This window comes from Annulohypoxylon maeteangense (assembly GCF_022496945.1).
Source record: "Annulohypoxylon maeteangense strain CBS 123835 unplaced genomic scaffold GGS22scaffold_5, whole genome shotgun sequence".
NCBI lineage: Eukaryota > Fungi > Ascomycota > Sordariomycetes > Xylariales > Hypoxylaceae > Annulohypoxylon > Annulohypoxylon maeteangense.
In genome coordinates, this window is record NW_025953252.1 from 388,654 (window position 1) to 408,576 (window position 19,923).

A 19,923-nucleotide genomic window follows, 5' to 3' on the forward strand; every position below is an offset into this window, starting at 1 on the left:
ATATACTGTAAGGGATCCCATAGACGAGTAAATTTTATTTACAAAGGCCGGGGAAGATTATTAACTGGAGCAGTACAGGTTGAGAAATTAACACGCAAGGGAATGAAAAATGTTGGGGGAAAAGCAAAAAGAAATTAGTGTCATGTGACTATGGGATGATCTTAGAGGAAAGTGGGTCATGATGAGTCATCATCAATATCTTTATCAAACATTGATGTTGATATTTCATCCTTCGATACCAACCAACCTCTTTCAATTAAGGGAGGATGATAATCTCGGTATCATGATTTCAAACATTGCCGCCATTGCGACTGTGGTCGCTGGGGTGTATTCTCTCCTTCATATCCTCTTGCATCTTACTCAAAGTCCAAAAGAACCACCCACAATTGGCAATGCTATTCCATTCATAACCCCTATTGTGGGGATGAAGACTTTGAAGGCAAAATTCTACGAAGTCATGAGGTGCGCCTTCACATCAATATTCCCCAATAGCAACTACTAACAGTAGCGCCAAAGAAATAAGTACAATCTTCCTATATACACTCTGCGCCTCCCAGGCGCAAGACTTTATGTTGTCAATTCCATCACCCTTATCCCTGTCGTTCAGCGTCAATTCAGAACTTTGTCTTTCACAGCCATCGAAGCAGCTGTCGCAAAAAATGTGATAGGTGTCTGCGAAGCAACAGATAATATCATATCCAGTAATCTTACAGATGATGACGGGTATTTGATGAGCTTCTCAAGATACATTCACCCGATGTTAAATGCAGGATCACCTTTAGATTCGATGAACAGGAGAGCCGTTCAAGTCATCTCTGAGTCTTTAGAGAAGTGGGCAAAGGGAGGCCCTACAACAGTGGATATGTTTCATTGGATCCGCCACGAGCTTGTAAGCGCCACCACTGAAAGCGTCTATGGGCCACAGAATCCATTTCGAGATCCTAGGATGGAGAAAGCTTGGTAGTATGTGCAAACTCGTGAACTACCCTATCCTCTTTGATGCGCTAACCAAAGTAGCAAATTTGAGCCGAACATCTTCATATTTATCCTCAATGTTTTTCCGTGGTTGTTAGCTAGAGAGGCTTTCCAAGCTCGCGAGTATATGATCACACTCTGGGAACGCTATTTTGACCAAGGCGGTCACAAGGAAGGTTCTGGACTTGTCCAAGCCCGTGTCAAGATTAACGAGGACTTTCACATTCCGATCAAAGAAACAGCTAGGGTTGAGCTGGGAGGAGTTCTAGCTATCCTTGCTAACACCGTCCCTTCGGCATTCTGGGTGATTTATCACATATTCTCAGATCCTCTAGTCTTAGAAGACATCCGAGCTGAGCTGTCTAACGGCGTTCGGGAGATTGATGGTGTCTGTACGATTGACATGGTTCACGTCAAAGAGTCCTGTCCCATCCTATTGTCCGTATTTCAAGAGATGCTCCGCGTCAACGGAACGGCCATCTCTGCTCGAATTGCCCAAGAAGACGTTATGCTCGACAATAAGTATCTCATCAAGAAGGGTAGCACCGTCTTAATCCCGTCAAGCATACAACATACAGACCCATCAATTTGGGGCGAAAACGTAAACGAGTTTTATCACAAGCGATTTGTGCGAGAACCAGGTGTCAAGCGTCCCAACCCTATCGCCTTTCGTGGATTCGGAGGTGGCACGACTCTATGCCCAGGGCGCCACTTTGCGACTACAGAGGCCTTGCTATTCTCAGCGTTAATGGCCCTGAGATTTGACGTCACCCCGGTGGGAGGAAAATGGGTCCATCCTACCACAGAAAACTCACCCTTATTTCCTGCTATACCGGTGCCAGATTCTGTGATAGATATCGAGATCCGCCCAAGGAACAACATGAAGTGGAATGTGTCATTTTCGAAATCCGACATGGATCTTGAGATCTCCGCTGAGGATATAGAAGGCATAGCGCCCAAGTTAAGTCACTAATATTCCAAATGAACGTTGGTACCGTCTCATAACATATCGTCCAACTTAACTAGATTCACTGTTTAATTATCTGATACTGGCAGACCGGTAACGTGTTGAACCCGGGCAGCCAGGAGGTACCTAAGCAAGCATAGTGGGGTCGACCAGCGACCCCACTTAGATATCTTTACAGCGTACTAGGTACATACAACAGCTACTACCAAGCACTAGCTAGCAACTTATTTTTTTCCTTCCCAAACTTTTGTCAGGAAGTCTTCAATTTGAGTGAACTCGAAGTCTGGAAAAAGTTGGTTCAACTCATCCGAAATATCCCATGCACCTTTTGAACTGCTCAGCAAAATGCCAATGGAAACAGCCTTGAGAAAAGCCAATGCTTGGTCCTCCGAGACCATTTTATGAATCGCTTTTATATTCCAATTCGTCTTCAGCTCCCCATTCTCAAGGTCTTCAACTTTGACTTTATCGACGATGAAGGGACGTCCTGTGCATTCACGGTAAATATAAATCTCCTACTGCGCATAGTCATAGACGTCACTCACCTCTAATTCTCTCGCCAATCTCAACGATTTGCGAGAAAGTGACCCTGTTGCCTCTGATCCCGCTTACCTTGGGCCAAGTGCCCTCATAATCAACTGCTCGAGCAACAACCCTGGCCAAATCTGCGACAGTAGTCAGAGTCATGATGGCGTCCTCATGACCATCCACGACTATCGCACGTCTATTCTCAAAATCGAAGACAGACTGCAAGGGGTCTACATGCTTAGATGTCTTGTAGGGATAGGCCAGGTAGTCCAAGAATATGCCCTGTTGAAATAGTGTGTATTCGAGAACCTGGTATGAGGGTAAGTCCGCTTTCCTCATCGCATTGATGCGATAGTCAGGGAAACTCACCTGTCCTTTCTGATTGACATCTTCAAGATACTCTCTGATGTTCTGCTTTACTCGTAACCAAGCCATGTCAACAGTGTCGTTGCTTTATGAATAGTCAGTCACTTCACTAACAATGCATTGACTGTAGCTATCCTCACCTTCCGTATTCGCTTGGCGCAAAGCGTTTCACGCCAGCTTCGATAGCGGCATCGATTAGATTCTTTTGCGACTTCTGGTCGGGATCCGAGAGGGTTTGGACGAAGGATAAGAGGGTGTGAGTCCCGCGAAGGACTTCGACTAGGCCTTTCTTATCATTGTAGTCCACCACTTGCCATTTAAGCTTAGGTGCGTCTGGAATTCCTGTTGGAGCTTCCTGAATGTGATGTTAACATAATTTGTGGAGATGAGTTAGGGCCTGTTGAAGAGTCTTCCTTACCTTCCTGCTCAAGATGATTATTTGATGCCTTTTTGACTCCAAAAGGACGTCGATGATCTCCTTGGAAACCTCTGAGCGACCGATCAGCCATAATGTTTCATCCCATAAAACTGAAGAGCAACTTACGTCCAGAACCACCAGCTACAGCAATTTTAACCATTTTGTTGGGTTTATCAGCTTAGGCACCTGGGGTACGTTTAAAGCTCGTCAATGGGAAGGATGTTTAAATATGTTCAAAAGATACTAGGAAATTCATCCACAGTACGGAGCGACACCTACATTTTATACAACTTCTTGTACATTGCGAAAAGTCCCTAGTCTTAAGGTTTCCCCCTTTTCATAATATTCAACCAATTGTTTCAACCGATTTTCGCTCAAAGAGGCATTTAGTGGAGACTCCCTCAAGCTTGACCCGACACGCTACTTTTCTCCGCCGCGGCGGAAATAAAATCAACTGGATACCTGGATTACTACAACATCAACCACCTCAAGGCATGCGAACCGATTGTTGTCTTTTCAATTTCTTCATCTCGCCGAGCCGAAGGAAAAAGTACCGGTAACTTCGAAAATACAAAAATGTCGGAATCATACCCCTGTGGCAACCCCTCCGCGGCGGAGGGGACACCCCGCAAGAAACGAAAACTTCGTAAGGGCACCCAAAGCTGCTGGGAATGCAAGCGGCGGAAGATCCGATGCACATTTGCAGCACCTACAGACACCACCTGCGACGGGTGTAAAAGTCGTCAAACGAGATGCATTAGCCAAGAATTTCCTGAAGAAATAGCATCTACAAGAAAAAGCATCAACAGGCTTAACCGAATAGAATCGCTAGTTGAACAGTTGGTTCAGCGGGACAGCGCCGATACGCTACATACGTCGCATTTGGATCAATCGGGACGGGATGCGACTGTACGGCGAGCTGTAAGAAATGTCGCTATTTCAAGCCACTTGCTTATCTGACAATTTCTTAAGCAAGATCCTTCAGGGCTCTCCAAGGCGGTCGCGACCTCTGGCCTAGAGTTAGAGAGTCAAGCGACTGGCGATCTTGATGGCCTATCCCATACTCTCCTGGAAGTGTGGCCTAATCAGGAAGATCTCGACATAATTCTAGGCATTCCAGTCCCCGTTTCGATATTATTTCACGGCGTAGTCTTCCGTCCCTACTCCGATTTCTTTTCCGGGCAAATGTCGTCGTCGCGATCCATGCTACAGCCACCCCTGCCAAAATCCCATCCAGTTCTCGTTGCAAGGAAATTGCTGCTACTAGCTACTTTCCTACAAGGCATCCAACCAAGTTCTGCTGATGAACTAGTTAGTCTGAGTTCGGACTACCATGATCTTATGTCTCGTGTATTCAATGTCGCTACTAGGCTCGTAACAAGCGATGACGAGCTTATCAACTCACTCGAGGGTATTGAGTGTGTCATGATTGCGAGTATGTATTTGGATAATGCTGGAACCCTCCGCCGCGCCTGGCTAGCAAACCGTAGAGCTATGGCCGCGGCGCAGATGATGGGTTTGCACACTAGCACCAGTTCACCGACCATCCTCGAAAGCGAAACGCGGGATCGCATTGATCCTGATTACATGTGGTTTCGCATTGTACTGACAGATAGGTATTTGTCGTTAATGCTAGGTCTTCCTCAAGGCACACACGAGAATATCTTCGCCCGCCCGGAAGCCCTCGATAGATGTATGGATGTGGAACGCATGGAGCGTATGATGGCAGTTGCTTCTAGTCTCATTCTCCAGCGAAACAGCGATCAAAACCCCGATCCTGCGGCGACGCGTAAAATTGACAAGATGCTACAGGATGCTGCCGCTATGATGCCCCCGCGGTGGTGGCTGATAGCGTCTGACCCCACTACCATCACTAATAACGGCGCAAAAGCATTTGAGGAAACCGTCCGCCTCATGAACCAATTCGCATACTATCATCTTCTCGTTCGAGTGCATTTACCGTACATGATGCTGCCTTCTTCAATTGAGCCAAGCTTCGATTATAGTAAGATGATTGCTGCGAGTGCCAGTCGTTCAATCATTACATTATTCGTTTCGTTTCGCAGCTCTTGTTTGGATACCATGTACTGCCGCGGCGTCGATTTTGTTGCTTTTATCGGGAGCATAGTTCTATGTCTTGCGCATATCGAAGCTCGTCGCCAGCTCAATGCCAATAGTGGCAAAGGTATTAACGTTTTCCAATCGCTTCAACATCAACGATTGAGCGACCGTGGATTACTCGAACGTACCCTCGAAATAATGGAGAGGATGGCTGACACTTATCACGATATAATCACTCAAAAGATCTCCAGCATCCTCCGGCCGTTGCTCGCCATTGAGGATAATTCTCTCCAAGGGGACTACTACCATGTTCACACCTCTTCGGATGCCAATAAGCAGGAATCTCAGTGCATCGGCGATACGAGCGAAGCTTTCCACGCTCTCCATATAAAGATCCCGTACTTCGGGACGATCCGGATCGAGCATCGCCCCTCCCTTCCAAATCCAATTGAACCGGTACCATGCGGAAGCTTGCCCGTATCGCAGCAGCCAGACGCAGGATTGGTTACCCTCCACGAACCAGTTTCCCCGCCCAACCAAGATAAAGGAGGAAAGACCCCCAAAAGCCGCCCGCTAGGCTATGAATTCAGTATTAATGAACCGGTCAATGCAGATTGGCAAGCAGTGCCATCGTCTTTCGATACCAGTGGCACGCAAGAGAATTATCTTAACCTCTTGGTTCCCGGGTTGGAGGCAGGCATAGATGACTGGGTGTTACAGGGAGTCGACATGGCTTTGTTTAGTAACCTCACACAAGGCTCGGAAGAGTCTGCTCATATTTAATGAGTTCAATTCCCTCATTGGTTTATATTATAGGTATATTACCTGTACCCGTTGAACGGGCAAGAACTTTTAGGATTTCGGAATGTGAGAGGGGCATAATGAGGATTGTTTCAAGCCCAAGATGTAAGTTATCCCACGTATCAAATTTAATGGCTTTTCTTGATTGTCCTATCCCGACTCTAGTATGAAACCCCCTATTATCTCCCCAAAACTCAATGCTAAAGGGGAAAGTTACAGGGAGTCATTTTGGCGGGCTAGCGGGGCTAGCGGGGTCGAGTGCCTTCTGAGCCCTGTGCACCGCCGTAGTCGAGCTCAGGTGCGGTGTCCAGCCTCAACTCACAGTTCAAGCTACCTTACCAAGAGCTCAATTCCAAGTTTGCAGTGACAAGTTCGAGGTATTTCTTTGACTATTTATTAGGTACCTATAACCCGATTAGAAAAGCTATAGTTTCATAAAGAGATCGGGCGGCCTTGCTAATGATTGGGTGGAAAGGACAGTGTTAAACACCATTATAAACGATTTTGACTGTGGACGTTGGACAAAGATTTAAACCCGTACTTTTGTAGGTATACAATACGGATAGGGTTATGATTGACGCTACAGGACCTACCCAAGCTTGAAGAATTCTCTTTGTTGCTACATCTAGTAGGAGCTTGGGCTCTGATTCGAATTTTTACTGATTTAACCTCGTATGTCGTTTACTTTCCTTCGCCTTTATATTGGTTTTATGTCCTTGTTTTTAGTTGTGGAAACTTACAAGTTTTGGTTAAAATCACATTAGCTCTTAGGTATTGATGTTCGCCCTATGTACCTACTAGCGTACCTATAGGTTACCGTTATAGTGATGGTGTACCTATTCTAGGTACCTACTAGGTACCTACCTAGGTAGGCGGTACACGCCAGGAATGCTGCAATTGGCACTTTTATTTTACAGGCGCTAAACATGTTCGTCCAGCTCTTTATCTCCCCATCTTCCCGTTCAATAACATTATCTCCTACTAATTCCTAGTACTAGGTATTCAAGTATACTACCTTCCTAGCTTTGATTTCGGGTCCAGGCGCTTACCTATTTGGTTAAAAACCCCGTAACAAAGGTATTGATTGAGACATACGGTATCTAATTCCATGACGTTATTAATACTGTGAGATATCATAGAAGATCGTGAGTCTTTATCATAGGGTAAGGAACGGCATTTATAAAATCTTTCTGCGCTACGTAGTGTTCGTGCTACAACAGCCTCATATGAAGTCGTGTATTATTTCGTATCCTGCAAGATATGGGATCTAATCAATGGCAAGATCCTGCTTTTGAATTTATCAGTCCGAATGAGGTACTCGCAATTGGCTTTTGTTTGCCAATAATATGTATTACGCTCGTCGGATTACGATTCTATGCGCGCCGGCGCCAGGGGACATATATCGGAATAGACGATTGGCTTAGTGCCTTAGGATCCCTATCTATAACGGTCATAGGAGCCTGTATAATTGCTGCCGAGCACCTCGGACTTATGGGTTACCCGACTCCTGTGCCACCAGGGACCACCACGCCCCAAGCATATATTTCGTTTCTACTATCTCACAAAGTAGCAGCCAAAGTAAATATCCACCCCCTACACATGAACTATTTTCCACATGTATCATATGCTAAAAATTGACAGCTTGAGTTCCTAATACAAGTTTTCCAGTGTGTTTCGTATGGGTTGGTGAAAACTAGCATCATCTTCTTTTCCAGGCGTATCTTTACGGGACACAAGAGTTCTCTCTTCGATAAGACATCACTATTCTTGATTATCTCCACAACTATATGGTCAATTTCCTATTTCCTGGCTCTTTTCTTCGGATGTAATAAGCCTTTGCCGTTACGCTGGGCACCGGTGCAATCTAGGGGGTTGGTTGGCTGTGACACAGTCAAGACGGAATCAGCAATCATCATATTGAATCTCATCCTAGATATATTGATTCTCGGCCTTCCACTACCGTCGGTAAAGTTTATCACCCCGTTGAGATACTTTCATTAACTCACATTGTAATTTGCAGATTTGGGGACTGAACATGTCGCTCGCAAGAAAATTCGCTATTACTGGAGTATTTCTAGTTGGATTCATGTCTGTAGCTACAGCAGCTGCGCGTGTTACCGTTTTTTTCGTAGTGTCATATCCAAACAAGGGGATGCTCTTTGATATAAATCGTGAGTGGCTTCGTTTTTACGTTTGCTATTCATTTCATTCATGCTAATAAATTGCGTAGAAACTGCAGGGACTATGCTTTGGCTTGGATTGCTGGAATCGTCCCTCGCATCAATTGCATCGTGTCTTCCCACGCTCACTGTTCTAGTTAAAGATGTTAGGTTCAGGAAGTTGTACAATCTCTTAGGTAACAGGGCAGGTCTTTTATCTTTTCCGAAGACAGCCTCCGGAAACAGAAGATGGCCCCGCCCTAGTGCCCATAATGACGACGACAATGCCTTTGCATTTACTGCTATGGACCCCAAAAAGAAGAAAGACAGGATTACTATTGAGCGGCAAATTTCAATACGGAGAGATGAACTATTGGTTTAATACCTATGTACGAAAAGTTATTTAATTTAATACATAATAGAATTACTACAGCTAAACAGGTATTCACAAAGAATTAGATCCTTGTGATGATGGGCTGGGGCCGCGTGCACTATGCGGGGCTGATTACGATACCAGACATGTACACTAAAATATAGTGGGAAGATCATTAAATAGGTCCATGAAGGTTACCTAGGTACCTAATATGCAAGGTACGGCCTTCTATAGCTGCGGTTTTATGAATACTGCTCGCCCGATTTGAATGCAACCTCTCATATCGCGATCGAGATTCCCACCTCATGTTTGATCTTCTTATCCTTGACGGGTTCGCCTTCTGGGACCATACTCCATGATAGACGTCCTGACGGGAAGCCTTCTGAAGGCATAGAGCCGAGATTAGTTGCTTTTGCGACGTATGCTCCGATCCAATCCGCAAATACTCTATCGTCTAATAGTGGAAGCACCCAATTTGCGAAGAGCTTATGAGCCGGTGTGGCATAAGTCTGTGCTTTCGCGACCAAGTTGCTGAGATTCATTAGCTCTCTCATACGTTGTTGCTGTTGTTTTTGGTATGTCGCAAAAGCCATGTTGAGAGCTGTTCCACTTGGTTTAGGACCTTTGGTGTCCTGAATAACTTGACTGATGCAATTAATCAGACATGCAACACCCTCAATGGCTGAATTTCCGCCGAGAGCAAGGTTGGGGTGAAGCTAGAAGCCGCCGAATGTCAGGAACAGTATTTATACAATCAAGGTACTAGGCACTTGTGCTCTTACTTTGTGAACAGCATCGCCGGCAAGTACAATTCGACCGTGGTGCCAGTGTTCCATTACCCCCTCTTCGAGAGAAATGACAGAGGCACGGATTCGGCGCTTCCATATCTCGCCGAAAAGTATCTGGTCTGTGACTGGCTTGTCCGCAACAATTTCGGCCAAGGTTTCGGCATCCTCGTCAGTAAACTTTTCCTGCTTAGGCCACGAAAAGGGTTGATCATTGCGGAAGATGACAAAAAGGTACACCGCGTTAGGTTGTGACGTAGCGAGGAACGTAAACCCTTTGTTATAAGTGGTTATGAGGTCCCGATGCCCGAGCTCTGGGATGGCGGGTGTCACGACGAGTAGTGACTTGAAGGTGGTTGTTAAGGCTATAAGATAGGTATATGAGCTTATGCTAAGGCGAAATTCTTTCAACATAGGGAAACTTGTGAGGACATACATGTCTTTTCGCTAGTGCGGATTAATCCGGGAGATGTTTTATTAGCATAATCCCACATTAGACTCCGCATTACGCTATGGACACCGTCGCAACCGAGTACCATATCACCAACTTCAACGTCGCCATTACTGAGCCGCACTTCAACTCCATTGGCGTTTTGATCCACAGCTTCGACATTGGCATCGGTCTTAATAAACGATTTATCAGGTAAAGCATCGTATAGTATTTGTAGAAACCGGCGCCTTTCTAGAGGATAGAAGCCTATTCCATGGCTTATGGATGTTAACGATGCCGACAAAAGATTACCATGATATTTGCGCTTCCACGTATCCATAGTCTGTGGTTATGAGATATGTATAGAGCGAATAAAAAGAAAGGGATTATATGAATCTTATGGCAACATAATTGGACTTACTTCTCTTGCACACGAGTATAAAGTTCGTTGTCTTGTATTAAGCGCCCATCTGCACCCCGGCATTGGAAACGATTAATTGGCACGGAGGCGGCCTTGATAGCATCTAAGCAACCGAGCTGATGAAGAACGCGTAGGCCGTGCGGCCACATGGCAATCCCAGCACCGAGGGCAGGAGCCACCTCCACATGTCTTTCAAGGACGACATGGTCGATGCCAAGCTTTTGAAGACATCCAGAGGCTACCAGGCCAGCCACGCCACCGCCAACGATAACAATGCGGAAGGGGCTCTCAAGATGGGCCATAGTTATGCGCATAGAATAGGCTGGCCATCTGAATATGGTGAATGGAAAGTATAGTGATAATGTATGCTGCTTGGAATTCTACTTGCCATTTGTACGGCGATAGAGAAACAGAAGACAATTGCACGTCGAATCGACTCATGAAGGAATCATTAGGTAATCTTGAGTTGTATTCAGAAGATGGCTGTCGAGGACTGGCGGATGGCGGACACCGAGGTTCGGACTACCGGACGAAGGATCCCGATTGCTTCGGGGTGAGTTTCCCGAACACTTTCTAGAAGGTCCGTTACGGCAATCTCAACTATAATTTAGACTGATTCCCGGATGACCCGGCACTTATTGGATTACTTACCTTGTATTCTACAATGGCCTACGTAAACCAAATTTACGTACTAGGTACTATGTAGTCTTCCTTTAAGTTCAGGTTGTGGGATTTGAGATGCCCTCGCTCCGAGCGCCTTGTTTCCTTATCAATGACCGAGCCTATAAACATTACTGCATGGTTGCTTATCTCAGGGGACTTCTGGCTAGGCATATCACTAATAGGTCAGATCTTGGCCTGTATTTAGGGCCTCGATGCGAAATTTTGACTAGGGGATTTATAGCGGTCATCGAATCCCCTGGGGCGCTGGAGCTTAGCGGCTTTGGCGCAATATCTAGTAGGATGCGCGGTAGTGCTTAGGCGCTGAGCGCCCTCGGTTAGGTTCTGTAGACAGCCAGCCGCTGCAGCCGCTGCAGCCGCTGGCGGAGGTTCATAATGTCAATTATTGGTCTGTCAATATTGAAATAGCCTCCTAAATCACTCAAAAGCTATTCGATTAGTTCAACTAACTGATCGCAGTTTAATTGATCAATAGTATCTAATTTATAACTTGGGGTGCCTAATCTTGGAATTGCCTAGGTGATACGCGCTGTAATTGTAGGAATGCTTTAGTGATTTGGGCGCTAATGAGTAGCCTAACACCCGTAAACTGCAGCAATAATAGCGCAATATGTCCCTACAGCCCCTCCAGTTCTACGTCGGAGACCACCTGGGTATGGGCTACGGAAAAAAGCCGTGTAAATTGCGATGTTCCTCAACAGTGTGGCGCTGTTATCTAGTGGCTTAGCCGCCAAGATAACCTTAAGGTGCGGCCGTTATCGATTAGAATTTAGCGGATAGCTCACTATCAGGTCCAAGGTTTCAGCCTAAAAAGCTCATAGTGTGAAAAATTACTGCTTATTTACTAATCACGCCCTAGCCAATCTAAATTAAATACCTATTTCCAACGAACCTGACCATTTTCCATTCCCTACAACAACGGATTTCATTGTATTCTCAATCAAGTACCAACGCCCTGGGCTGCGCATACCTGTGTAGCAAACTTGGTAATAGTGAGAGTAGGTCCGAGGAGCTGTTGGAAGGGAACGTCCATGCGATACTCCTTGAATATCCAATTGCGCAGCTCAGCACCGATCATTGAATCAATACCATAAGAAGCGATGGATCCAGCATCAGGATTAATATCTTCAGCGTCAAGCATCAGCATGCGTGCTAGCTTGTCGATGAAGTGTTCGTTAACAGCTGAAATTGCTTCGTCGGCGGAACTGGCTGCCTTAATGGTTGCTAGGATGCTTTGACTACCTGCTCCTCCGGTAGTGTCGTCAGCCGAAGAACTAATGGCGTGAACGACATGACTAAAGCGGGCATCTTCAAGCCAGAAACTGTCGGTAGAAGCTGTATCATTAACGGCCTTTTGAAGCCTGGCAGGGTCGAGACCTGGGGCCACGTGGTCAGGGACTCGTCTTAGATTGCTCGAGATCATAGCAGCCTCAAAGGACTGGAGAAGATGCTCTTCGTCAATCCCATACATCCCTTTGCGTTTGAGGGCATCTTCTAATTCAGCATTCTCGGCAACAACCCCGACACCCAAAATCATAGGTAAAACGATGGAGGTTGCAACATTATTATGGGTCAGGCGATGTCTTGCGAGCGAGTCAAGGTACGCATTGGCAGCCGCGTAGTTACTCTGGCCTGGCGTGCCGAGAATGCCGGAAACGGAGCTGGTCATGATGAAGAAATCCAGAGATTTGCCCGCTAGGACCGAATGAAGATTCATGGCACCAATGACCTTCGGCTTGGTGGATTGCTTCCATGCTTTATACTCCATCGAGTGGAAGAGGCCATCCTAAAAAGTGGTTAGTAGAGTGATTTTTATGCTATATATTGCGAGGCTGAGCACAACATACCCTTAATACCATAGCTGCATGGACGACACCTTTAATCGGATACTTCGTTGAGATACCGTTAACGGCGCGTAGCACATCTTCGCGAGATGTGACGTCTCCGCGGACAATCTGGACGAATGCACCGGTGGCTTCGAGATCCCTAACAAGCTGCGCAGCAGACTTTGAATCCGCACCTGAGCGAGAGAGGAAAGTGAACCTACGAGCCCCAGACTCCACCATCCACGAAGTAAGACTACGTCCAAGACCCCCTAGACATCCAACAAGCAGATATGACGCGTCGGGACTAAACTGGAGCTCAGGCCGCGATTGCATGATTTGGATAGGCGCTTCGGATTCCTGAAATTGGACAACAGATTTGGCGGCACCAAAAACGTCAGAGAAAGCAGATACTGCCTTGTCGAGACCAGCGAGATTTACAGGCTTGATCTTTCCAGGAGAAACGATTAACCGGCGCTCCCATAGACCGACGATGGTCGGCAACAACTCAGACAACTGTCCTGGCCGAGATTGATAGACTTCGAGAATGTCGAATGGTATGTAGCTGGCGCTGCGGTGGACTGGGATACCGTCAAGGACGTTTCGGCTGAGGTTAACTTTGCGACCACTGTCGAGGAACCGTCCGAACGAGGCGATGCATCGCCATGCTTCATGCGCCATTCCGCTATCGACGCTCCCGGCGCTGAACACAATATCAGCCCCGTGGCCGTTAGTCAGGCCTTCTAGACGTTCGGAGACAAGGCCTCCGGACGCTTTCAGGATATGACTAGCATCAACGCCAAGCTGATTTCGGATGAATTCAAACTCGTCGTCAGTCTGTACGACAACATAGGGAATGGCGTTCTTAAGCTGTGCGATTTTGATAGCAGCGGCACCAGCGAAACCCGAATTGCTCAGAACTAAGACATTCTCCCCTTTTCTCACGGAAGCGAGGGTCTCGAGGCCGTGCAAAGCCGTAGCGTAGGCCATCAGGGTGCTGACACACCCATCAATATCTTCATCGTTTCTGATTTTCTGCAGCATGGGAGCTGGAACTTGTTGGTAACTATTAAAGTAGCCAACGTTGAATCCTACCACTTTATCACCAGCCTCGAGACCAGGAACTCCCGCTCCTACTCTCTTCACAATGCCGCCGATTTCGTGGCTGAATGTAGTCGCGTAATCTGAGCCAGATATGGCCAGAACCCCTTCTTTCGTCAGACCGCTACTTAGGACCTCGATTTCGACATGGCCTTGTTGGATGTCATCGGTAGCTGCTTCGCGTTGGAACACGACTTTGCTTTTTAAGATTCTACCTGAGATACGGTCATTAACATGGAAGTTCTCAGGCTCAGCTTTGCCACTGTTCCTGAATATGCTGTTCAAATCATCTTGGCGAAGGAGACGACTAATGTAGGTCTTCCCATTAGAGATAGAGAATTCCCGCTCTGGCAGCTTTTCGGATTTAGTTGCTTGGAGTAACGCAACATTGGTAACTGACTTGGCAATTGCTTCCAGGCTAGTGTTATCGACGTCAATGTCAAGAACGCGGAAGTCAAGCGAAGCTTGCTCGGACGTAACGGTGCGAGCAAGACCGGATACCATAGCATATTCCGGTTTCTTTCCCTCTGTTAGTCCACCAATACTAACCCATAGGAGCGAGGAGGTCTTGGCTATGATATTCTGAACCGCGGAAAATTCCTGCTCGTTGCAATCGAAAAGGAGAGGGCCCTCGAAATCAGCAAGCATGACGACATGCTCAGAAATGGATAATTCGAGAGAAGCATCTAAACTAATAACGTCAATATTCCAGGAAAGAGACTCGAGTGCAGTCTTGACCTTCGAAATTGCGGGACTTTCGCTATTGCGGTATACCAGCTGCACCGAGCGGCTGCCGTATTCGGATATTTCGCTATTGGCCGTGGTAATGGTGATTTCGGAGTTGATAACATTTGCGCCATGGCCAAGCAGGCGCCGTAACTGAGGTGTTAGCTGCTCTTCCTGGCTAGCGATCATAATGTCGTATGATCCCTCCTTTAAATTCTGCAACTCGGTTCCCTCAGAGGACTGGACCGTAATAACTTTAGCGTTGTGATATCCAGATATGATGATATCAGCTGTCTTGGCTTCTTCATCTGAGGACACAATAATAGTATATTGAGCCCGAGGATTCTTGGCGAGAATTTTAGGAGCATACATTGCTCCTAACTCAATTACTTTAGCGTTGGGGTATTTGAACAATGCTAAATTCATTAGGTCGGATGTGGTCAAACCACTCCTGTTTTCGGCAGTATCAAAGTCAAGGTCCCAAGTCATCTCGCCGTAAGGAGCATCTTCAAGTGCGCTCTCGGCCTTCTGGGGTACTGCGGCCTCATAGGCGGTTGCCCGCATGTTGGTGATCTCCATGACCATCTCGCCATCCTGGGCTGTCAATTGTACTGTGCTTTCTGAAGTTCGGATACCGCGGCGGTGCACAACGGCGTAAGCATTCGCCTTCTCGGCTTTTAGTTGCTTCTCGGTCGGCGGCCAGATAACCACCTCATCAACAGATACAGGCACAACACCACAGTCGATAGCATTAGTACGACCGGCATAGATGGCCGCAATGCAAAGCTGTAGTGTCGAGTCAATGCACGCGGGATGAAGTACATATCGTGATTCGCCGAGACTCTTCATGACGACTTGCTTAATATTGGTAGCGCAAGCGGCCTGGTATCGCTTACCATCGAAGCGAATGTCGTCCATATCTTGAAATGTCTCCCCATAATCAAAACCAACTTCTCTAAGCGCCTGGTTCCAAGCTTTCCCCGTTGCGCGCTGCGGAAAATCCGGAATTTTACGCGGCGTCTTCCCACGAGGGCGGGTATTAATTCCAATAGAACCAGACATATGGTCTTTCTTAACTCCTTCATTATCAATCGACGACACGTTCCAATCCCACCATTCGCTGCCGTGCAGTGATGGTCGCATACTCAAGACTATCTCGATGCCGTCATCATCGTCTGGAGTTACTAACGCCGTCTTGATCGAGACGTCGCGTATCGCGTAGCTTTCGATCGGGATAGGTGTCTCTTTGAGCTCATTAATCTGTCGGATTGCCTCGATAGCCATGGAAAAGTAACCGGCGGCAGGGAATACTGATTCACCACCTAGATGATGGTGTTTGAGCCAAGGAAGGTCGCGTATCCGAAGGACATTACGCCAAGTAGGCTCCGCTAAGGAGCCCCCAATCACCAACTGGCCGAGAACATCATGTCGGGGAAATTTGGGCTGTCGCTGTTCTCGACTGCTGCGGCTCTCGGCCCAGAACGATCGAGTATAATTCCATTGGTACGAAGGAAGATCTACGATTGTTGAACCTTTCACCATCTTCCCGTCGGCCGACGCCGCTTCAATATAAGCACTGCTCACCTTCTCCATGTCAACTGGGTAGTTTCGAAGGAACATCTCACCGGCAACCTTCAAGAGTTGGGCGGCACAATCGTTGCCTCTTAGTAACGTTGGGATATACTCAATATTTTCGGCCTTCGCCTTCGCCTTGATTTGCTTAATGGAACTAGCCATGGCCGAGTGAGGACCGACTTCGATGAATAAATCGACATCTGCGAATTGCTCGGATCCCAGAATTGTCCCAACAGCCTGATTGAATAGTACAGGGCTTCTCAAATTGGTAGTCCAATATCTCGCGTCCAAGTTGGTCTCAGCAGGGAGAATAGAATTTGTGACAGAAGACACCATCTTCGCAGTCGTTGAGAGGGGTAGACTGAAATTCTGTGACTTTTTCGCCGCGCGAAGGAGTGCTTCGTATTTCTGGGCTACGGGATCGATATGATGTGAGTGATATGCCTTTCCGTTGGTCTTTACGGGGCGAGCGAAAACGCCGTCGCCATCGAGATCAACCTTGACAGCCTCAATAGCGTCATTGTCCCCAGATAGTGTTACTAGCGACGGAGAGTTATGACACGCGACACCAACCTTGCCCTTGAACTTTGTGAGGTAGGGCTCAACTGCTTCCGCACCAAGGCCGACAGCCATCATAGCTCCTCCAGTACTCATATCCTTAGCAACCTGACCCCGATAATAGGCGGCGATGATGGCCTCGTCAGATGAGATCAATCCCGCCGCGTAAGCAGCTGCAATTTCACCTGATGAGTGGCCCACGGTAACCGTAGGACAGATGCCCCAATATTCGAGTAATTGCACCACGGCAATCTGAATAGCCGTGCACAGCGGCTGGGAAAACTCCGCATCGTTCACTGGCGACGTGTCCGCTTGTTCAAGTAGGACGTCCTCGATAGACCACTCCGGACCGTCGTTTAGCTCTTCAAGCACAAGATCAAGGGCACGTATCGAATGCAGAAAGTGGGGACAATATACCATCAACTCAGCGCCCATACGGGCCCACTGAGCCCCCTGGCCAGTGAAGACGAAGCCAACAGAACGGATACTCTTTTTGTCCGCGAAGGTGAAATTCTCGCTTACGCTATTGAACACACTATTTAAGCTGTTATAACTAGCGACGGCATAGGCTTTGCTTGGTAAAGAACTGCGTCTGTTACTAAGCGTGTATGAGAGATCGAGTAAATTGTACTTGGCAGCAACCTTTCCGTGAGCATCGATGTTGCGGCGAAGAGTGGCCTTGTCGTGGGCCGAAAAGGGGAGAAGGAAAGAACGTTTACGCTCCACGGCTCGGCGCCGGCCAACAAACCGTTGCTTCTGAGTCCAACTGTCCAGATATGTGTACCTTGGTGCGTGTTTCGTTAAAGATTGGGTGTCCTCAACGATGATGTGGGCGTTTGTTCCCCCATACCCAAAGCTATTAATCGACACGCGACGCACAGGAAGCTCTCTAGGGAATGGAACAGCCTTAGTGGGTACTTTAACCTTCCATTCGTCCCACATGATGGCAGGGCTAGGGTCAGTGACTCCACGGATTGCCGGAATGAGTCCCCGTTCCACGATCATGATACCCTTGATCAAGGCGGAAAGACCCGACGCGGCTTCACTATGACCTATGTTTGGCTTTACCTAATTACGAAATTCCATTAGTCACTAAGATCTCTAAGTTCATTAAGAGTAGGTACATACTGCTCCAATTAAAAGAGGCTCTTCGCCTGGCTGACGGTTCTTATTCATAGCCATAGCCACAGCGTTAACCTCAAGCGGATCTCCAACTGCGGTGCCGGTTCCGTGGCATTCGAAATATCCGGTTAAACGAGGGTCAAGATCACCTCCTCTCTTATAGGCCGCCGTAATAACATTCATTTGGCCTTCGCGGTTGGGGTGTGTTATACCGGCGGCAGGGACTTTGCCGTTCGAGTTGGTGGCGGTAGACCGGATAACGCCGCGGATCGGATCGCCATCCCGGATAGCATCAGAAAGGCGCTTAAGATAAACGGCGCCGACTGCATCCGCCCGACCGTACCCATCTGCATCTGCATTGAATGTGTGACAAGTCGAGGTAGGTGAAAGAACACCAAGCTTGGCAGTGTTCATGTGCTGGTCCACGGTGATAATTAGGTTAACGCCACCAACAATGGCTCCTTCGGCCTCCCGATTTCGTAATGCGTTGCACGCGTTGTGTAAGGCATATACGGATGAGGAGCACGCTGTGTTACACATGACTATGAGGCAGTTCAAGTTAGTATTGACTTCCTCTTCAAGTTCCTATGATACGTACTACTAGGGCCATTGAGGTTGAAGACGTGACTAATACGATTGCTAATAAGGCCAGGATCTACGCCAGTCGCGGCTAGGCTATGGCGGAAGGAGGGCTCCTTGAACGCCATTTGCTGCCAGTCAGCCGTGAAGCTAGCGGCGAAGACAGCAGTACGGGTTCCCGAAATTTTCTCAAGCGAGATGCCTCCAGACTCAAGAGCTTCGTACACGACTTCGAGGAGTTTGCGCTGTTGGGGGTCCATCCACATGGCTTCGACAGGCGTGATACCAAATAAGCCAGGGTCGAAGTCCGAGAGCTCGCCGTTCAGGAAGTAGCCACCAAGCACGGCAAAACTGCCGGGGCGGTCGTTGTTCTCGTGTATGTGCGCATCGATATTGAACCGCGACTTAGGAACCTTGGGCGTCTGGCCTGAGCGCTTCTCCATCATCAGGTTCCAGAACTCCGAGGGAGAATTTACATCTCCGGGAAGTCGACAGCCTGAAAGCGCTCGTTAACTCCCTGATTGAGTATCTAACTGGGGAAAGATGAATCATGAAAAACTTACCCATGCCAATAACGGCGATCGGCTCCAGCTGCTCATCAAGAGGCTTTTCAGCGTATCCGGGGAAAGATAGGGCTGGATATTCATCCGCCCCCATTGAGGAGGAGGCACTTGACGCTGCGGTGTCTGGAGTTGGAAGTTCATGGCTTGCCGTAGGGCGCTCATCGTAAGAAGACCCAGAAGACGAGCTCGGGCTTCTTGTTAGTGCCGGCATTGTTATTCGCTCAGTAGATGGTAATGGTGGCACGATCGAAAGTGAAAACTTAGGCGTCAGGCTGGCCGTTGACTGTGCTACTGCATGAACTGGATGGGCTGATGTCGTCGTAAGATTATGTGTTCAGGTATAGAGATATGGGGTTATTATAGCGAGGTTCGTTGGCGGCTCGCTAGATGCATCGCCTTGGCCAGAGTCTAGATCTCGTGGGTTATTCCGCAAAGTCTCTCCGCAATCAGATCGGGATGATGCGGCGGCCGCTTTCCCGTGGTCTGAGGGGACGGTCTTGTCAGCCGGAAGACCGAGGCGGCCCGGATGGCGGGACGGGTAGAATAATTAGATAAGATTAGGTACCTAGGTAGAGGTAGTCTGGGTGGCGTTGAGCAATAGGGGGCGGGGCCGAGTTGCCCGACTTGGGGTACATACTGGTTTTCAGCTTATACGATCTAGGAAACACGAGCGCGGGCTATAAGGATGGAGACTAGGTAGGTACTAAGCATGCGCGTAAGCTCACAGTAGGAGAAATGATCCCATCAGCATAATCCGGATCTATGGGCTTACACTCATAGGAAAGGCATTCGTTAGATGGAGAAACTCTAGGATGAATCTTAGGGCATGTAAAATGCTGTAACACGCAGTAATCCGGATTCTTAGCTCCGAACTCCATCGGTAAGATGCAGGACTAGCAAGTAGTCCGCGG

The 19,923-nt window shown here is 47.7% G+C and overlaps 5 protein-coding genes across 5 annotated transcripts; 2 read left to right on the top strand and 3 right to left on the bottom strand.

Moving 5' to 3' along the window:
- The first annotated feature begins 250 nt into the window (after window positions 1–250).
- Window positions 251–2,372, top strand: GGS22DRAFT_115179 (cytochrome P450). Its single transcript, XM_047958076.1, has 3 exons — window positions 251–462; window positions 517–963; window positions 1,018–2,372. The coding sequence occupies exons 1-3, from the start codon at window positions 284–286 to the stop codon at window positions 1,946–1,948; spliced, it is 1,557 nt and encodes a 518-aa protein (XP_047820395.1). The 5' UTR covers window positions 251–283; the 3' UTR covers window positions 1,949–2,372.
- Window positions 2,033–3,622, bottom strand: GGS22DRAFT_115230 (NAD(P)-binding protein). The gene is made up of 6 exons (XM_047958078.1): window positions 3,381–3,622; window positions 3,255–3,325; window positions 2,977–3,191; window positions 2,840–2,921; window positions 2,488–2,779; window positions 2,033–2,429 (listed from the first exon to the last, which is right to left on the bottom strand). The coding sequence occupies exons 1-6, from the start codon at window positions 3,412–3,414 to the stop codon at window positions 2,167–2,169; spliced, it is 957 nt and encodes a 318-aa protein (XP_047820396.1). The 5' UTR covers window positions 3,415–3,622; the 3' UTR covers window positions 2,033–2,166.
- GGS22DRAFT_115181 (uncharacterized protein) lies at window positions 3,589–6,751 on the top strand. Its single transcript, XM_047958077.1, has 4 exons — window positions 3,589–4,175; window positions 4,227–6,221; window positions 6,336–6,516; window positions 6,592–6,751. The coding sequence occupies exons 1-2, from the start codon at window positions 3,831–3,833 to the stop codon at window positions 6,096–6,098; spliced, it is 2,217 nt and encodes a 738-aa protein (XP_047820397.1). The 5' UTR covers window positions 3,589–3,830; the 3' UTR covers window positions 6,099–6,221; window positions 6,336–6,516; window positions 6,592–6,751.
- A 2,175-nt stretch (window positions 6,752–8,926) lies between these two features.
- On the bottom strand, window positions 8,927–10,586 carry GGS22DRAFT_186633 (FAD binding domain protein; the record flags this gene model as incomplete). The annotated part of the gene is made up of 4 exons (XM_047964475.1): window positions 8,927–9,364; window positions 9,431–9,798; window positions 9,870–10,141; window positions 10,285–10,586. The coding sequence occupies 4 exons, from the start codon at window positions 10,584–10,586 to the stop codon at window positions 8,927–8,929; spliced, it is 1,380 nt and encodes a 459-aa protein (XP_047820398.1).
- Window positions 10,587–11,905: 1,319 nt separating this feature from the next.
- On the bottom strand, window positions 11,906–19,223 carry GGS22DRAFT_186634 (KR domain-containing protein; the record flags this gene model as incomplete). The annotated part of the gene is made up of 5 exons (XM_047964476.1): window positions 11,906–12,751; window positions 12,813–17,816; window positions 17,877–18,412; window positions 18,469–18,945; window positions 19,013–19,223. 5 exons carry the CDS (start codon window positions 19,221–19,223, stop codon window positions 11,906–11,908), a joined length of 7,074 nt encoding a protein of 2,357 aa, XP_047820399.1.
- Between the last annotated feature and the right edge of the window lie 700 nt (window positions 19,224–19,923).